Here is a 19,121-nt window from a genome sequence, read left to right on the forward strand (position 1 = left end):
GTGACTTGTTTTTCAGCAGTACTGAGTTTCTTTTTTAGGACTAATTGAAAGTCAAAGGATAGAAAATAAAAATCTCTGGTACAGTTCATCTGTAACTTTATAGACTATAGCTAAAATCGTAGCAGCAAACTGCATTTCCCTTCAGTAGAAGAGTGTTGATAGGAATAGGGATAGCGGTTTCCAGGACTGATTTGCTTTTTACAGAACTGATTCTGTAAATTTTATATCATTTTATGTTTAGCTGAAATCTCTTTCCTCCTAATGTTAATACTTTAGTAAAATGCAATTTTAAAAACCCTTGCTTTTTTATTGATCACTTAGAAAATCTAACAGTTTTAATTCCTGTGTAAGCCAGTGCATCTTGTTCAGGGAAATTAAGTTCAGCAGGCTTAACCTGTACCTGTAAACCTGGCCGAATACCTCACAGATAACTTGCCCTTTATTATTTTATTGATAGTAATGGCAAAAACCACAATTACTTCTGCATAAACCTAATGACAGGAATGCTTCAACAGAACTTACCATGTATCTCCCATTGGTCAGTGGTCTCAAGGTTTGAAAGTTGGTGCCTTGCTGCAATGTGGGAAGGACAGTTTTCCTTTTTTTTATGGAAACCAGGCCTTGGGCTTGGAGGCACTAGCACTTTCAGTTATGCAGATACTGAGGAGTCCCTCTGACACTCAGATTTAACTTGCTCTCTCTCTTTTTTTTTTTTTTTTTTTTTTTGAGACAGAGTCTCACTCTGTCACCCAGGCTGGAGTGCAGTGGGACAATCTTGGCTCACTGCAACCTCCACCTTCTGGGTTCAAGAAGTTCTCTGCCTCAGCCTACCGAGTAGCTGGGATTACAGGCGCGCATCACCATGCCCGGCTAATTTTTCGTATTTTTAGTAGAGATTGCCAGGCTGGTCTTGAACTCCTGACCTTAAGTGATCCACCCACCTCAGCCTCCCAAAGTGCAAGGATTACAGGTGTGAGCCACTGCGCTAACTTGCTCTCTTTAAAGAAGGAAATAATTCTCCTGATAGAAATTGAATGAAGGTAGAATGAAGTAGACTTTGATCCTACCCTTGCTCCACTCTCCAAACCTGTTACCTGTTAGTCTCGTGTGGGTACAGACAAGGAGAAGCACTGGGGTCTAAGGTTGCTTGCTTAGGCTTCCTCTGGGTACCATACATTATATGTGGTTCCTGCTGTCTTGGTTTAGCACTTCCAAGCCATGGTTAAAGCTTTAGAGAAGGAAGCAGCCAGTGAGAAGCAGCAGCTGGTGGAGACCCATCTGGCCCGAGTGGAAGCTATGCTGAATGACCGCCGCCGGATGGCTCTGGAGAACTACCTGGCTGCCTTGCAGTCTGACCCACCACGGGTGAGTCACAGACAGAGCCGAATCATTGATGAGTCCTAGCGCTGCCTGCCCTGACAAGTGGTATATGTAGGGGACCAGTGCCTGACACTCAGGTCAGTAAAAATGACATTTGTATGACAAGTTCTGGCAAAGTTGAAGCTAAGGAAAGATGATTAGGGAGGAAAAGGTATTACATTTGAATACCTGTGTATATAAGCTTAGCATTACATCACTTTATGCCTGTGTATACCACCTGTGATGTGAAAGTGTTTTATATTAGAAAAGTATGACCTCAGGAAATTGGTAATCACCAGTTATTGAACTTCCTTTCAAAGAATGAAAATGTGCTATTCATGAAGACTTTGGAACAAGTTACATTGTAAATAAGATGATGAAGAAAGGGGTACAGTAATTTCTTCTGAAACTCTTGTGTGAGTGGTCTCAAACTATTTTGTCCCTTAACACTAACCTGCCTTGCTTTGGGGGATGGAAAGCATTAGGAAGGAGGATATTTGTATCCTTAATTAAGCCAGTTAAAGTTTTCTCTCTTTGGGCAACACAAGAGACTACCTAGCTTATAATTCAGGTGTCAGAGGCTGAGAAAGGAAAAAGGACAGATAAGAAGAGAACAGTGGGCTGGAGATTCTGAAAAATACTGAATGTTAAGGATCCAATATAACTTTGGAACTTAGTTTTGCTATTTTACCTAGACAGTTTTTTTTTTGTTACTTGGTAAGCTAAAAAAGCTTTCAAAGTTGCAGCTTTCATTCTTGTGCCTAGCTGAGCTTTACATTCTTAAGTGAACTTTTTAAGCTTTTGTTTTCCTGCCTGTTTTCAATTCTCTAGTCTCTGGATATTAAAACAACTGTTCTGTCTTGCAGCCTCATCGCATTCTCCAGGCCTTACGGCGTTATGTCCGTGCTGAGAACAAAGATCGCCTGCATACCATCCGTCATTACCAGCATGTGTTGGCTGTTGACCCAGAAAAGGCGGCCCAGATGAAATCCCAGGTACAGTAGATGCAGTAGAAATTGTTGCCTTGAAAGCATTTCCAGTGGGAGACATAATACCTAGACTAATGGTTGAACAGCACTGTTAGTCATGTTTGTTATTAGTCCTTAAAAAATGATTTTTGATTTCCAAGGACATTTGGTACATGAGCTGGTTTTTGCAAGGGTGCTATTTTTAAAACATCTTTTTAATACTTTTTTTATATTAACCACTTTGTACTTAATTTCTAAATTCTTTTATATTATTTCTTTCTGATTTAGGGTATTGCTGGAACCAGTGTTTGAGATCCTTTTCTAGGTATATTTATCAAGGAGATCTTAAAAATTGGTCTCTTGTTTGGTGCAGTATAGTTTCTGTTTAGACTTTTACATTCCTAGGCTTTGTCCAGCTTTACTTTAATCTACAGAGGTTTATTTCTGGTTCCTCTTTCTAATATTGGTAGTGTTCATATATTAACTTGAGTTTTACTTTCTTGTATTCATAAAAATGAACTTGCCTACAAGACTGCTAGCTTTCATTTAAACCAGGAAGTCTTGTAGCTCAGCCTGTTAGTTTTCCTAGAGGGCCTTATAGTAACGACGCTGATCTTATTTGATTTCCTCTCATATTGTAAATACAGTGCTGTGCTGAGTGTGAATGCCAGGGTACATGAGCTTACTTACTGCATGGGTGCTGGCCCGTCAGCCCAAAACCCTCCTTCCCCACGGCTGCTTTGTATATGAAGATGGCAAGGTAATGTGCCTAAAGGCCTTTGAAAAGTATTGGAGCTGAGCACTTATCTGTGGGGCCGAGGTCTGTGTGTCACTGTCTGCGTGCCAGACTCTGCACTGGCTGCTGCCAGGTGGACTCCCTTGAGTGCCCTTGAGTAGCTCACATGCTAGCTGTAAAGGTGAAGAGCAGGTTTTCTTTAAAAAAAAATTTTTTTTTTGAGATAGAGTCCTGCTCTGTCACCCAGGCTAGAGTGCAATGGCACAATCTCTGCCCACTGCAACTTTAGCCTCCCAGGTTCAAGTGATTCTCCTGCCTCAGCCTCCTAAATAGCTGGGATGACAGGCGCCCACCATCACACCCAGCTAATTTTTGTAGTTTTAGTAGAGACGGGGTTTCACCATGTTGTCCAGGCTGGTATTGAACTCCTGGCCTCAGGTAATCGCCCACCTTGGCCTCCCAGAGTGCTGGGATTACAGACATGAGCCACCGTGCCTGGCCTAGAGCAGGTGTTCTTAGTTGTACAGAGTTCACTTCAAAAGCTGGTTGTTTTGGGGAATTAAAGACCTCAGGCTTCTAAAGAGTGGGAAGAACGTGGAAAAGGGCTGGGTTGGAGACTCTAAGAGGCATCTGGTGTGGGCCTGGAGCTCAAGGCTTTGCTTTACCCTGGATGTAGCAGAAGAGGAGAAAGTTCAAGAGTCCTGGATGGAAATTGCATGCATCTTGACAGGGCTTAGGGTTTTTGGGTCTACTTGATTTTTTTTTTTAAAGACTTAATCATTTTCCAAACGTTCTGTTGAAAAATTAAATTATTGTGTTGTGTTTTAGCCAGTTTTGTGTGGTGAGAGTCGAAGGGAAGGAGAGATTTTGATCAGTATATTAAATTAATAGAGAATTCCTGCAAGTGAGATCAAGCTTCCAAAGGTGTTTACCTTTGGGGAGAAAACCCAGCTCTCCTGTCTGCTACTACTTACTGTCTGCTCTTAGCTGTAATTCTAGCAAAGCTTAGTTGCTGGATTATATTAACCTTCTGCCTGTTCCCTATTGTGTTTTCTAAACACTAGAAAAAGTTGCAGATATTCAGCCTGTTGTAACTTGTGCCATATCTGCCTGTCTGGAGATGAGTGAGATACCCCCATACTATAGCCAAGGGTTTGCTGTGGAGACACTAATTTCCAGTCTCCCACCCTGCGGTTCTTGTCCTCTGTGAGTGTATGAAGTGTCCTCTCTCATGAGGGTCCCTGTTCCTCTGGGGAGGTGTAGCAGGACAACACTTCCTGAACCCCCCTGGGTGTTGCATATCGGCTCCATTTGCATTTTTCCTTCAAGGCACTCTTGTGCTTTCCTTGATTGACAGAATGGCAGATATAAAAATAAATAGCTTTCATCATTGCTTTTAAAGTTTAGAGAGACATCAATCTACAATAAAAGCATCTTTCCATTTAACTTTTGTTTTCATTTTGACCCTTCATGTTAATGGCTTCAAGGCCACAAAATTAATCCATTGGTTTCCAGCACTGTCTTTAGGAAAAGCTTGGTAATTGCAGGTCTAACCAGGCAGGGATGACTTTGCTTGAAAAGCTTGTGGGAGCTACAGCATCACACCTCGCTGTGTCACTGGGGGTGGATGCTAGCCCAAGTCACCTTTCACTTCCATCCTGAAAAGCTGTAAAAATAGCGACCACTTCTGATGGCTTTTTTTTTTTTTAAATGAATAACCTTAGAACTTTTGCATTCAGAAAAGGCAGTGAGCTATGGTAGATGAGTTTTCCTTTATCACTCCCTTAAAATCAGGTTCGTACCTCAGCATGAATTTTTCAAAAAATAACAATAATCATTTAAGCAATTGCTTCACTAAGCAAAATCTGTAATGGTTTCCTCTGTCGCCATATCTGCTTTTCAGCTAGTAACTTAAGTCTTTTTTAATCCCATCTAATCTGACCAGTGGTAGAAATTGACTCTTTCCTTCTTTCACTCAGCAAAACCTTACTGAATATTCAGCATTGTACAAATTAGAGTTCTTTGTTTAACTCAATATAATTAGTAGTAAGTTCCTCATATGAAAATCCAATCAATAACTAGCTAGTAAGCATTTTTTAATAAATTGTTTCTTAACTTGGAGCACTCTCTTTGGATACGTTCTCACGTCACCTGAGGGAATTATACAGTTTGAACACATTCTTCTTCTTCTTTTTTTTTTTTTTTTTTTTTTGGAGACAGGATCTTGCTCTGTTGCCCAGGCTGGAGTGCAGTAGCACAATCATAGCTCACTGTAGCCTATTGGGCTCAAGTCATCCTCCAGCCTCAGCCTCTCAAGTAGCTACGCCTGGCTAATATTTTTATTTTTGGTAGAGACAGAGTTTTGTCATGTTGGCCAGGCTGGTCTCAAACTCCTTGGCTCAGGTGATTCTCCTGTCTCAGCCTCCCAAAGTGCTGGCATTACAGGCGTAAGCCACCACTCCCAGGCTGAACACATTCTTATACTTTAGCAGTCAATAAATATGGCATGAGCATTAATACATCTCCCCTGAGCAGTTGCTTTGCTGGACTCTGTAGAGAATATACTTTGTAAAGTGGTTTTTCCAGAAGTTGTGTTGATGTTGCAGCTGCAGATTTCCTCCTGGCCTAGTTATTTTCAGTCACAACACCTCTCCCCCATAACTGTGCTTCCAGGTGATGACACATCTCCACGTGATTGAAGAAAGAAGGAACCAAAGCCTCTCTCTGCTCTACAAAGTACCTTATGTAGCCCAAGAAATTCAAGAGGAAATTGGTGAGTACTGGCTATTTGTGTCAAGGTCATGTGGAACTTCTTGCAGAGGCTCAGGAGTGAAAGCTGGGCAAGAGTAGAGAGAGACGAGCAAGCAAGGCCTGGGCAGTGGGGCATTAGCACACACTGGCTTCAGAAGTCTGGAATCCGCTGGAGCTTACATGGCAAGGTGAAGGAGGAGCCAAGGACAGACGCACTGGCTGTGGGCCACAGAGCCTTGGGTTTCACTGACCTTCACTCTGTTAGCGGAAGAACTAGGGTGTGAAATTGCAAGAGACTAGATTTCCTGTTACCATTTTCCTCCTTAATTATGACTATTTCAAGCACCTGATATTATATAAATTCTCACCTCCTCCTCCTCCTCTTTAGGAGGTCTTTATCTTCTTCATTTATTCCACAAGTTTTATTGTGTCTGCTGTGTCACAGAGTAAAATGGTCCATAAGCAGACAGTACCTGCTGGAGTTCATGTTATGATAGGAGAAAAACAGACAGTAAAACAAGAAAACAAGTGTCAGGTGGTGATAAGTGCTGTGCAGAGTTAAAACTTGGGTGGAGTGGTAGAGAGTGGCTGCTCAGGGCACCTGGCTCTGGGGGCGGTGTCCTGAGATCCAAATGATAAGATCTCAGCGGGAGAGCACATCTGTGGCAGAGGGAGCAGCAGCTACAAGGGCCCCAGGGCGAAGTCAGACATCACATTTGAGTAGATCCGTGTGGCTACAACATAACAAAGGGGATGCAGCCAAAGTATGCAGGGACCAGATCAGGAAGAGATTTAAGTAAAACCAAGGAGTTTGGATTTTATTCTAGGATAATGGGAAGCCGTTAGAGGATTTTCAGCTAGGGAAAGACTAGATCTGGATTATGAATTTTTAAAAGCTCACTTGGCTGCTGTGTGTGGAGTTGATTAAAATTAGAAACCAGCCAGGAAGCGATTATAGAAATCCAGGAGAGGGCTGTTGGGAGTATGCACTGAAGAGGTGACGGGGTAGGAGAAGGAGCTCCCTGGGGACAGCCGGGGACGGTCTCTAGGATGTGTTCTGCTGGGAGTGTGCAGGGCTGTGCCCAGGGCTGCGTGTGGGGTTGGGGGAGCAGCATTAAGAATTGCACTTAGGGTTCCACGGTGAGCAGGTTGGGGGATGGTGGTACCTTTGCCGACTGAGGTGCAGTAGGAAATTGGGAACTCTATTGATACATGTTAAGATAGAAATTTCTGTTGGATGTTATGTGGAGATCTAAGTAGGATCTAGGTTCAGGCAGTAGCTCCAGGATTCGGGCCTGGGAGTCGTGGTATATAGTCAGTATTTAAAACTGGCATTGGGGAGAAGTAGGGCAGAGGGTACGAAGTGGTAGTTGTAGTTATGTGGGGTGCATACGTCTAGAGATGGGATGGACAGCATGAAGACTGTAGTTAGTAATACTGGACTGTATGCTAAGAATCTGCTGAGAGAGTAGATTTGAGGTATTCTCATTTTTAAAAACGTAACTCTGGAAGGTGATGTGTATGTTTGCTTGACTGTGGTAATCATTTCACGGTGTACACGTATATCAAATCATTACATTTTATACCTTAAATATGTATAAGTTTTAAAACCCTCGAAATCTGTGGCGTTGGAGACCACTTAACTTGAGTGTGGAGGTGGAGGCAGGGGTGCCTGGGACGGTGCCCTGGGGTCCCCGATGCTGGGGCTCTGTGGTGCCACAGCATCAGGGAAGGTGTTTCAGGCAGGAGCCAGGAGTCACAGTGGGGTCGCTGAGCTCTGAAGCATCCCGTGCCTGGACACCAGGCCCTTCTGAAGCCTGCTGTCTGTCCCCTGCCCTGTCTTCATCAGATGAGCTCCTTCAGGAGCAGCGTGCAGACATGGACCAGTTCACTGCCTCCATCTCGGAGACCCCTGTGGACGTCCGGGTGAGCTCTGAGGAGAGTGAGGAGATCCCGCCGTTCCACCCCTTCCACCCCTTCCCAGCCTTACCTGAGAACGAAGGTGTGTATGGGCGACGGTGCCGCTTCTGGGCAGCAGGGGGAGGACAAAATGAGAGATTTTAAGTAAGTTTTTCCTAAAACCAGATTGAGTTGGGAGACTGTGTACCTGTGAGAGTCAGGGGAAGGAAGACTGGATTCATTGAGCACCTAGTGTGTGCAAGGATCCTGCTAGGTGCCTTCAAATCATTGGCATCAATATCACCATTAAGTTAGGACTATTTCTCCCATTTCAAGATGGGTGACTTCAAACCCCCCTTCTTCCAACTTGGGCACTTCCTCACACATGGGAGGCACTTGGCAGTTGAAACAGCACCTTCCTGTTACGCTGTTACCTTTGCCCAGCTGTCTTGGGAGGTAGATGCCAGAGAGGCTGAGGAGGTGACGAGGCTGCGCACAGTCACATCTCTGACATGAGGTGGGGATAAGAAACTGATCCTCTGGCTCCTAGGCAGGCCTTCTTTCCTCTACTCCTCTGCTGGTTCTCAGTGTCTAAGAGGATCTCTAAAAGCTGTGAATCTGCTCCAGAAATAAACAAGTTGCTGAGACCAGTGCTCAGAGAGCAGCCCGTGTCATCGGTTCTGTTGGTTGCTGTTGCTGATGATGGGGTAATGATAAGAATGGCCCATAGCTATGGAGTCCATGTTATATGCCAGCTTTATTTAGCTAAGCATCTCAGTGGGTACTCTCTGTCCTCGCAGTAACCCTCACAGGTGGGTACTCCAGTGTCCCCTTGTGGGGATTATGAGTTTTAAAGAGGTTAAGTAACTTGCCCAGGGTCACGTAGCTTGTAAGTGGAGAATCAGGAGTCAAACCCAAACCAGTCTGGTCCTACAGTCACTGTGGTACAGTCACAGACCTGACTGGATACAGCACTGGAACAGAGGCCTCAGGAAGGCATCAAATTGGGGTTGGAGGGTGGGGGTGCATCCAGCTTAGCCTTCAGACCTTAACGGAAATGCCTTCTAAACTAGTTATCTCGGAGTAGTTGGCTCTCCGGAAATAAAACAGGATCTGAGGAAGTGGCATGTAGATGAAGAGGCATCATGCCATTCCCAAATCTCCATGGGTCTATTGGGTGGCCATGCTTAGACAACTTCTTACGTGCTTTTTGGGAGTCGGGACAGCTTGGATATACCTGAACCAGGACCTTAGCTCCCTGTCAGCAAACCACAACTAACACTAACTTCAATTTTTGCTTTTTTCTAAGAAAAATAATTATGTGAGCTAAGCTAAATAGTGCAGGCATCTCCCAGAGTTTCCCTAAAAAGGCCCAAGACAGACTTACTACTTTTCTCTCTTATCAAGGATACTCTCCAGTGATTCGCTGTGGCTCGTGACCCTGTGGCTGGTTTGTTCATGGGATAGTTCAGGCATGGTGTTTTTAAGGAGGAATACTTTTTGTTCACATTATAGAGAAACTCTAAGATAGAAATTTTAAAAGAAGCCGTTTTCTTTTTTAATCTCCTTTTGTGCTATTTTATTTTGTTTTTTATTGTTTTCCTTTCTGCTAGACACTCAGCCGGAGTTGTACCACCCAATGAAGAAAGGTTGGTTTGTCCAAGATGTTCCCTTTAAGACCTTCATTCCTCTCCACTCCCCAGTGTGTCCAAAGCTTCATGTTCTGTTTCATGCCATCACCTGGCTTTCCCCACCTCATTTCTTCCGACACAGCTGTGAGTGGAGTCAGAGCAGCCCTACCTCCATGTTGCTAACAAGCTGTCCTGACTCCAGCGCTCCGAGGCCAGTTTCTGTGGTGTTGGTTACCGTGTGGTCATGCTAAGCTTTCCCTCTGGGATGTCCAGAGAGTGCACAGCAACCAAAATAGATTTCATGACCTTTTAATCTGGGTAGATTTTTAGAAGTATATCCAACTTAGGACGGTTGTGAACTGCTGTATCTATATAAATACGCCTCATTTGCAGTCAGGTGGAGAGTCTTTCTCTTGTCCCTCTTTTTCTCTGCAATTCCCATTTACATCTTTTCTTTTTGGCTCTCCTTGCCCTTGTCTGTGCCAGTTGTCTCATGTCCCCTGAGTTGTAGCATTCCTCAGAACATCAAACACCGGTGGATGAAATGAGTGGAGACAACCCAACTCACTGTACTGAGTCTCCAGTTTTCAAAACAGTGTTCACTAAAGCGCTATGTGGGATACTTTGCATACTTGATCTTAGTCCACTGAACGTCCCTGTAGGATGAGTAGGGTTTGTAGCTCTAGTTTCTGTGATGACATGACTTGCTCTAAGAAGTGGAGGAACCAGCATTTGCACCCGGTTCTCTGTCCTCCAGAGCCATGTGATTTCATTACCTAAGTTAGTGTCGCAGAGTGCTCCAAGTGAGTGGGTGGCCTAGTCATTGTGAATCATTTCAACATTTCACGTTCATCATGTGTTATATGAACCCGCCCTTGGCTTTGGGAGACTTCTTATGGGTGGGCCAAATGGTGATGCCTGGCTAAGAAGTTGGTGTTCAGGTTGTTCTCAGAACACAAAGTGTGATTTGAATGAAAATCACTACGTGTAGATGCTTTGTTTTGTTCTACTTGGATATGCCTATGATTGGGGATGACTGTGCCGACATTCCTTTCAACAGCACAACTGAAATGTTTATTGAGAAAGATGAGTTTTCTGGAAGTTTAACTGGGTTTTGCCTTCATACTTAACTGTTATGAGTTGGGGACAATTTAAACATTAACTTCGGTGTCTTGAAGTCACTTGTTTATTTTTTTATTTTTTTAAGAAATACCACCTAGAAAGTATTATAACAGTCTGGACCAGCAGTAGGTCTTTTTTTTTTTTTTTTTTTTTGAGATAGGGTCTTGCTATCACCCATACTGGAGTGCAGTGGTGCGATCTTGGCTCACTTCAACCTCCGCCTCTTCCTACCTTTGTGTGTGCGTGCGTGTGTGTGTGTGTGTGTGTCTGTGTGTATAGTAGAGACGAAGTTTTGCCATGTTGCCCAGGCTGGTCTTGAACTCCTGGACTCCAGCAATCCTCCTGCCTTTGCCTCCCAAAATGCTGGAAGTACAGGCATGGGCCACCTTGTCTGGCAACAGTAGGCCTTTGGTTGGCTCAGTGCCACATTAATTTTTGAATAAGTTCTCTGCCCGTGTGACCTTTAAAATTCTGAGAGAAAAATATGGAAGGAGAATTAGAATTAATTGGGCTTGGTCATAAGCATCCTTGCTGAGGCAGCACCCTTTCAGATCTCTCTTTCTCAAATAGTTGGAGTGCAGTATTGCTGTTTCACGGGCATTTTGAGACAAAAGCTAGGTCTGATTTGACTAGAATCAAGTCGTGCAAGTCTTTAAAGTTGGAGCTTTAGACAAATTGCATCATTTTTGACTGCATTGCATTAGTTAGCCTGCAACTTCAGCAGCTGTGGAAGCTGTTACTAATTGCTTTGTGTTAAGAACAAGTCTAGTTGTGAGGCAGAAAGCTCTGCTGTGGCTGCACCTTGTGCCATTGCCTGCCTTTAACCAGCCCAGGGACAGCACGCAGTGCTTTGCATGTCCTCATGTTGAAATCTCACTTGCAGGTAGTTACCTTAGAATGCCAAGTATGCTGTCAGGTTGATCTAGTTATAAAAGGCTCAAATCACAGACATTTATATTGAACTGTATTTGTTATTATTAATAAGGAATTCTTATAATAGCTAGAAATCACATGCTTTGGAACTAAAAATAGAGGACTGCTTCTCATGTTCCCTCCCTGGGTCTGTGCTGCATCGTCGTGCTGCGTATTTGGATACTATCATTCAGAGTGCCACACACGAGTGACGTTGCTCAGGCGATGTCTGACCTTGGCAAGAGGAGAGTTGCTATTCTTGCTGCTCCGTTTAGAGAAAGGTGCTTTCCATGCTGATGTTAGAATTCTGCATGTTGGTGGAATGCTTCCTTCCTGTTTATCTTCTAGTAGCCACTTAGGATATGAGCATCTAGGATCTCGGCACTGAGAGGGATTCAGCATGGTGGAAGATGCAGGAAGAAATCCGTAATTACAAACTGTGGTTGTAAACTATCACCTGGGAATCTCCCAGGACCAACTAAAACTTGAAGGAAAAATAAGAGTTTAGGTTGGGGAGGGTATTTGAGGCAGAATGATTTCCCTGTGGGCTGACCTATGTCCAAGACAGTTGTGAGGATGGGTGCTGTGGGAGCAGGCTGTGGGTAGTAGGTGCTCCAATAATGGTGTTGTGTGTTTCCCATGCTAGAATGCCCCTGGGCTCTGCTTCTATGTATCTTACAATAAACATTCTCTCTGAAGGCTTGCATTTCATTTTTCCAAGTTGTAGACAAGTAAGCACTCCCTCCTCCTCCATTATACCCATTGGTCCTCTGCAAATGCCTGTCTCATTCATCTTTAGAGAGCACAGGGCACCCTCGGACATGTGAACGCAGTGGCAGATGAGTCGCAGGGGGGAGGTGCGTGGTGAGGGGCTCACTGGCCCTCAGGAGAAACTTTGCTGCTTCTGTGCACTGGGTTTGAGATGGGCCGTCCTTGGAAACTCAACCGTGATCTCTTTCCACACAGGATCTGGAGTGGGAGAGCAGGACGGGGGACTGATCGGTGCCGAAGAGAAAGTGATTAACAGTAAGAATAAAGTGGATGAAAACATGGTGAGCCTGTTCTTTCTTGTGCCCAACACATTTTGCTTTTGAGACTCATTAGAGGGAGTGACCTGGTGTCAGATGCTTCCAGAGCATGTCTCTGTGTTCGTTTTCCACACAGTAGAAGGTTGGGGGCCTCCAATGACTCCCACAGACTGGCTGTGGTATTGAGCATCTAGGTATGAAAAGAATTAAAGAGCCCTTTTCAGCAGTAGCTCATGTCTTGCTGTAGAGTAGGAAAGTATATTTACAACTAAAGATATGAATAACCTGTTAGAGGCCATTTTAAAGTGAGTAGAGAGTTAATAACTTGAAAATGGAAAAGTTATGTGGTTCTTATACTGCCTTAGGTTTATACCCCCCTTTTATTAATCTAATATTTTCTGTCACTTTATAGTTCTGGATTATCCCCAACTGAGTTTGATATTTAAATGTGGCTTTTTGGTAATCTGTTCTGAGATATGTCTCTACATATTGTAGGGCCAGCTGCCATAATATAGTCTTCCCTCCATACCTGCCCCTTCATTAGGGGTTTAAGGAGGACTGTGACAGAACTGGTTGGTTAGTGGGGGATCCCACAGGTACCTTCCATCAAAGCAGCAAGTAGCCGGGGAAGGAGGCACTGATACCAGACTCCGTCTACCCATGTTTCAGGTGATTGATGAGACACTGGACGTTAAAGAAATGATTTTCAATGCCGAGAGAGTTGGAGGCCTTGAGGAAGAGCGGGTACGTGTTTAGCTCCAGAACTCCAGAACCTAAGGTTTTATGTCAATCTTACATATTTCTTCTTTGGACCTTCTCAGTTCAAGTAGAAAGCGGGAGAGATACCTGGTGTGTTCATAAGGGTCCCTCATCCCCAGCTTCCCATACTTCTGGATAAGAAAGCTAAAATTAAAATCTCCATGGAGATTGGGAAGAGTGGGCATTCTCCACCTATAGGTGGTTCCCTGCAAAGCAGAATCTTGGTGCTACTCTGGGTTTTAGGGGCTCGACCTGCAAGGAGCGTGGCCCTCGGTGAGTTACTTATCTCATGGCTGCCAGATGGTCACTGGGACTTTGTTCCACATCTGCTTTGTTACATAGGAATCCGTGGGCCCACTGCGGGAGGACTTCAGTCTGAGCAGCAGTGCCCTCATTGGCCTGCTGGTCATTGCAGTGGCCATTGCCACGGTCATCGTCATCAGCCTGGTGATGCTGAGGAAGAGGCAGTATGGCACCATCAGCCACGGGATTGTGGAGGTGAGCTGGGCTGCGGAGGGCCTGCTCTGCACTGTGGGCCACGTGGGGGTGGGGACCTCTGAAATCAGGCATCTTCACTCCTTAAGAACTTACTGGACATGCCGCCTTCATCAGTTCAGTCACTCACTGGATTCTTAGGTCCTGTTTTTGGAAATCAGCTCCTGCCACAAGGGGCTGTTGCCAACTTTCAACATTAGTTTGGGCTTTCGCCGTGTGTGTCAGAAAGTCATGTGAAGATTTTATGCTACAGAGGGTGTTACTCTTTTCTTAGATTATTTCCTTAGTGTTCCTTTTTTCAGGTATGTTGTTTTTAATGAGGGGAAGAAGCAACAGGAAATTTAGAAAGAACTGAAGGAGACTGTTTCTGTTCTGTCTTCTGGTAACTGAACTTCTTTTGCCACTCATTCCTTATCCGCAAATATAAATACAATAAGGACTTGAATGAGCCCTGGGAAATTACTGCAGATGCTGGTCTTAGTTTTGAGAAAGTCTTGCTCTGTCACCCAGGCTGGAATGCAGTGGTGTGATCTCAGTGCACCGCAACCTCTGCCTCCTGGGTTTAAGCAATTCTTGTGCCTCAGCCTTCCGACTAGCAGGGACTACAGGCATGTGCCACCACAACCAGCTAGTTTTTGTATTTTTAGTAGAGGTGGGATTTTCCCATATTGACCAGGCTGGTCTCAAACTCCTGACCTCAAGTGATCCACCCGTCCTTGGCCTCCCAAAGTGCTGGGATTACAGGTGTGAGCCACTGCACCTGGCCAGTTACTTGGTTTTATCTCCGGCTGGAGACTGGCCTAGTGGTAGAATTTCAGAGCTGGAAAAGACCAGAGATCCCTTGGTCTCACTGTCTCCTTGCTAGCCTACTGCTGAGTGACTTGCCTTGGCTGGCCCAGGTAGTAAGCAGTGGCTCGGAGCCTTGCTTGTCACCATGGTGCTAGGAAACCCAGTTGACTGTCATCTTCCATGTGGGCTAAGCTTTCAGGGCTCTAGTTTCTAAAGCATTGTGTCTTTGATCCCCTTATTTTCTTTCTCCTCCTGTGTTTCATCACCGGTTCTCGTTTGGTCTGTCTGATGGGAACAGGCTGCTGGCTGCATTTGGTCCTCAGGGGATTGTGCAGCAAATTGCTCGGGTCTCCCAGCACCCTGCGCAGGTCTCTTACCAGACACCACAGTGACCCTCAGGTTTTGTTCTTCCAGGTTGATCCAATGCTCACCCCAGAAGAGCGTCACCTGAACAAGATGCAAAACCATGGCTATGAGAACCCCACCTACAAATACCTGGAGCAGATGCAGATTTAGGTGGCAGGGAGCGCAGCAATCCTGGCGGAGGGGTGCAGGCGGGCCGGAAGATCCCACGATTCCGATCGACTGCCGACCAGCAGCTGCTGCCAGGGGCTGCATCTGACATCCTGACCTCCTGGACTGTAGGACTATATAAAGTACTACTGTAGAGCTGCAATTTCCATTCTTTTAAATGGGTGAAAAATGTTAATATAACAATATATGATATATAAACCTTAAATGAAAAAAATGATCTATTGCAGATATTTGATGTAGTTTTCTTTTTTAAATTAATCAGAAATCTCACTTCCATTGTATTGTCTGACACATGCTCTCAATGTATAATAAATGGGAAATGTTGATTTTCAATAATAGACTTATATGCAGGCTGTTGTTCCAGTTATGTTGTGTAAGTCAACTCTTAAGGCTCATTCCTTGTCCTGGCTTTTATTTAAAGAAAAAAAGAAGGCAGTATTCCCTTTTTAAGTGAGCTTTCAGGAAGTTGCTGAGAAGTGAGGTGGAATAGGGAAGTACAATGAGCACGGAAGCACGTGACAATACCCTCACAAAATGATGCTAAAGGACCAGTTTCTTGAAGTCCAGTGTTCCCACGGCTGGATACCTTTGTGTCCCCATACAAGTCCCGTCACCAAGGGCGTTAAAGGCATGTCATTCCAGTGTCTTCTAGAGCTTAGTGTACACAGATGAGGGTGTCTGCTGCTGCTTTCCTTCCGAATCCAGTGCTTCCTCAGAGATTAGCCTGTGTAGTTTGTATTTGACATTCTTCACTGTCTGTTGTTTACCTGCCATAACTTTCTACTCTTCACTTCGCCTTCCAACTATGTCCAGATGTGCAGGCTCCTCCTCTCTGGACCTTTCTCTCCAAAAGCACTTACCCTTGGCCTCCGCTTTGTCCCCTCACCTCCACCCCCTCCTATCACCAGCCTTGTGACGTTCACTCAGAGACCACACCAAGGAGGCGGCTGATGGCCCAGGAGAGAACACGGGGAGGTTTGTTTGTGTGAAAGGTGAATAGTCCAGGCTGTCCCTGAAACTGGGTCTGTGAACACTGCGGAAAGCTTTGAACAATTGTTTTCTTCACATGAGTCTTTGTAATGCTTGTACAGTTGATGTTGATGCTCACAGCTTCTGCTTTTTCTTTCTTGTTATTTTAAATCTGAAGGTTCTGGTAACCTGTGGTGTATCTTTTTTTTAATTTTCCTGTGACTGTTTTTTTTTTTTTTTCCTCCCCTTTGACCCTATTCATGTCTCTACCCACTATGCACAGATTAAACTTCACCTACAAACTCCTTAATATGATCTGTGGAGAATGTACAGAGTTTAAACACATCAATAAATACTTTAACTTCCACTGAGACTGCTTGTTTCATTGACCGCGAGATTGATCTGTGTGATGGTCCTGCCCCCTGCCTCCAGGAGTGTGATACCTTCCTTCCACAAAAGACCCCAGCTGCGCCTCAGAGGCAGAAATACGTCTACTCGGGGCTTGACTCTAGGCCTCCAATTCCATTTGGCATTTAGAAAACAAAGTAAGAGGGAATGTCTGTGTAGAACATTTGTCTGGCAAAATTTAGGCTACTGATATTTATTAATATGAGACTTCTTTTTTTTTTTTTTTTTAGATGGAGTCGCGCTCTGTCGCCCAGGCTGGAGTGCAGTGGCACAATCTTGGCTCACTGCCATCTCTGCCTCCTGGGTTCAAGCATTTCTTTTTTTTTTTTCTTTTTTGAGACGGAGTTTCACTCTTGTTACCCAGGCTGGAGTGCAATGGCGCGATCTCGGCTCACCGCAACCTCCGCCTCCTGGGTTCAGGCAATTCTCCTGCCTCAGCCTCCTGAGTAACTGGGATTACAGGCACGCGCCACCATGCCCAGCTAATTTTTTGTATTTTTAGTAGAGACGGGGTTTCACCATGTTGACCAGGATGGTCTCGATCTCTTGACCTCGTGATCCACCCGCCTCAGCCTCCCAAATAGCTGGGATTACAGGCGTGAGCCACCGCGCCTGGAGGGTTCAAGCATTTCTCCTGCCTCAGCCTCCCGAGTAGCTGGGACTGCAGGCACATGCCACTATGCCCAGCTAATTTTTGTATTTTTAGTAGAGGTGGGGTTTCACCATATTGGCCAGGATGGTCTGGATCTTTTGACCTTGTGATCTGCTTGCCTTGGCCTCCCAAAGTGCTGGGATTACAGGTGTGAGCCACCGTACCTGGCCTAATATGAGACTTCTTAATGCTAATGGAAACAATGAGTAGGGCTTTTGGCTGAATTTTCAGAGAAATGCTTACAGTTTCCATTTGTTTAAATAATCTGCCACTGGGGGGCCCCATCCTCATTGATGGGGGTGTCTGGTTTGTTGCCTTGGCAACTGCTTAGAGGGCTTTCTGCCTAGGGACAGTTTTGTCCACTGAGCTGATATTTTTAATGCTCAGCTGCGGGAAAGAGGGTCAAGTTAGGGGTAAATCTCAGTTCCTACCCTAGTTTAATGCCAGTTTAAATATATGGAGTAGTTAACAAGGTAATGTGTATACGTGTGTGTAGATGTACATGTGTGTACCTATGCGACGAAATCTTCTTTAGGTACTGCAGCGTTTTATGAATGAGGAAGCATCTTGTGAGCCAGGTGAACAGGCTGGTTCTTTATCCCATCGCCACTTCCCCATCAGCCTCTCCCTCCTGCCTGCGTTGGCCACTGAAGTTGCTGCCAGGAAAGCCCTGAAGAAGAGGGAACTTTTTTGTTTTTCAAAACCAGTTTCTGCCAGAGCGCTCTGAAGAGTATTGTTACCTGACCCTCTGCGGTATCAGCTGGAAACTGATCTCAGGGTCATTCTAATTTCAAAGCTAACAGACCAGCTTCATTGATATTTAGTGCCTGCCATGTACTAGCTTCCTCCAAGGCAGTGCTGCATTTTGTCAGAGTGACAGAGTCTCACTCTGTTGCCCAGGCTGGAGTGCAGGGGCGTGATCTCAGCTGATTAGGAACTCTGCCTCCCAGCTTCAAGCAATTCTGTCTCGGCCTCCCACTAGCTGGGACTACAGGCGTGTGCCACCATGCCTGGCTAATTTTTATATTTTTAGTAGAGACAGAGTTTCACTATGTTGGCCAGGCTGGTCTCAAACTCCTGACCTCATGATCCACTCGCCTCGGCCTCCCAAAGTGCTGGGATTACAGGTGTGAGCCACCGCTCCCAGCTGCATTTAGTCTTAACCTTTTGAGGCATTCCCCTCTTCCAGAAAGAATGCTGAGGTCTTCCATGGATCGTTAAGGGGTGGAGCAGAGATGCAAACCCAGCTTGGTGGGAGTTCTTCCTTTATTCAGTGTACATCAGTCATGGAAGACAGGCGGGGGTGGCGGGTGGGGGCAGCCTGGCACCCAGTACTCGTCCAGCTGCTCAGGTCTCGTGTCTCTTACCCGTCACTCACATTCCTGTTGATGTTGAGTTAGGAGTTTTGGGCTGGTGAAAGTGCAGTAGTTTCTATTTACACATTCATTACCCAAATGGGGTCATCGAAGAGACAGTCGGGGTTAGCTGAGGACCGGGGAGGCCTGAGAGATGACGTGGAAATGTACGAGAGGCAGGGCTCCCAGGCAGCCTCACCCTAGGCTGGCTCCACTCTGCTCCCTGGTGGCTCAGCCACTTCCCAGGAACTGAGAGAAGCTCATCTCCTGGTTTCTGCCTTGGTGACTCAGCCTTGACCTCTGGGGAATGTGGCCCTGCCCACCTTGCCGCCAGCCTCAGGTGCAGACAGCCGAAAGTTGCAACAGGTGCGAAGGTCCTCCTACCTGCCTGTCTGCTTTCAATTGCAAATCAGAGCCCAGCAGCTGAAGTCTGAGCCAGGACATCAGATGCCCTGATCTCTGGTTTCAGTTGTGACAACTGATAAAGCTCTTATTTTAGGAGGCGCAGATGAGGATGTAATGAGTTCCTAAGGTCTGGAGAGGCCCAAGGGTCCACTCTCATAGGAGCAGGCAAAAAAATATTTTAAAAAGGAACATTCTGTCTTGCAGTACTTTTAAAGTCACGGACATAGAATGGATAGAGGGAACTGGAAGGCACCTTGCAACTCCTGATTATGGCACAGCTGAAACATGGCCACAGGGTCACACGCTGTTAGGGGCAGATGCAAAGGCCGTGATTATGTACAAAGGACTC

The 19,121-nt window shown here is 45.3% G+C and overlaps 1 protein-coding gene across 1 annotated transcript in view; it reads left to right on the forward strand.

The window, feature by feature from the left end:
- APLP2 (amyloid beta precursor like protein 2) overlaps positions 1–16,319 on the forward strand; it is a 69,632-nt gene extending 53,313 nt beyond the window's left edge. The window contains exons 10-18 of the mRNA XM_021671250.2: positions 1,207–1,365; positions 2,226–2,354; positions 5,737–5,836; positions 7,664–7,816; positions 9,327–9,362; positions 12,345–12,430; positions 13,076–13,150; positions 13,508–13,663; positions 14,864–16,319. Coding sequence (XP_021526925.2) covers positions 1,207–1,365; positions 2,226–2,354; positions 5,737–5,836; positions 7,664–7,816; positions 9,327–9,362; positions 12,345–12,430; positions 13,076–13,150; positions 13,508–13,663; positions 14,864–14,965 — 996 coding nt within the window. The 3' untranslated portion in view covers positions 14,966–16,319. The remainder of the gene's footprint in view (positions 1–1,206; positions 1,366–2,225; positions 2,355–5,736; positions 5,837–7,663; positions 7,817–9,326; positions 9,363–12,344; positions 12,431–13,075; positions 13,151–13,507; positions 13,664–14,863) is intronic.
- Positions 16,320–19,121: the final 2,802 nt, after the last annotated feature.

This window comes from Aotus nancymaae, unplaced genomic scaffold (genome assembly GCF_030222135.1).
Source record: "Aotus nancymaae isolate 86718 unplaced genomic scaffold, 86718_ANA_hifiasm-v0.15.2.pri h1tg000012l, whole genome shotgun sequence".
Lineage (NCBI taxonomy): Eukaryota > Metazoa > Chordata > Mammalia > Primates > Aotidae > Aotus > Aotus nancymaae.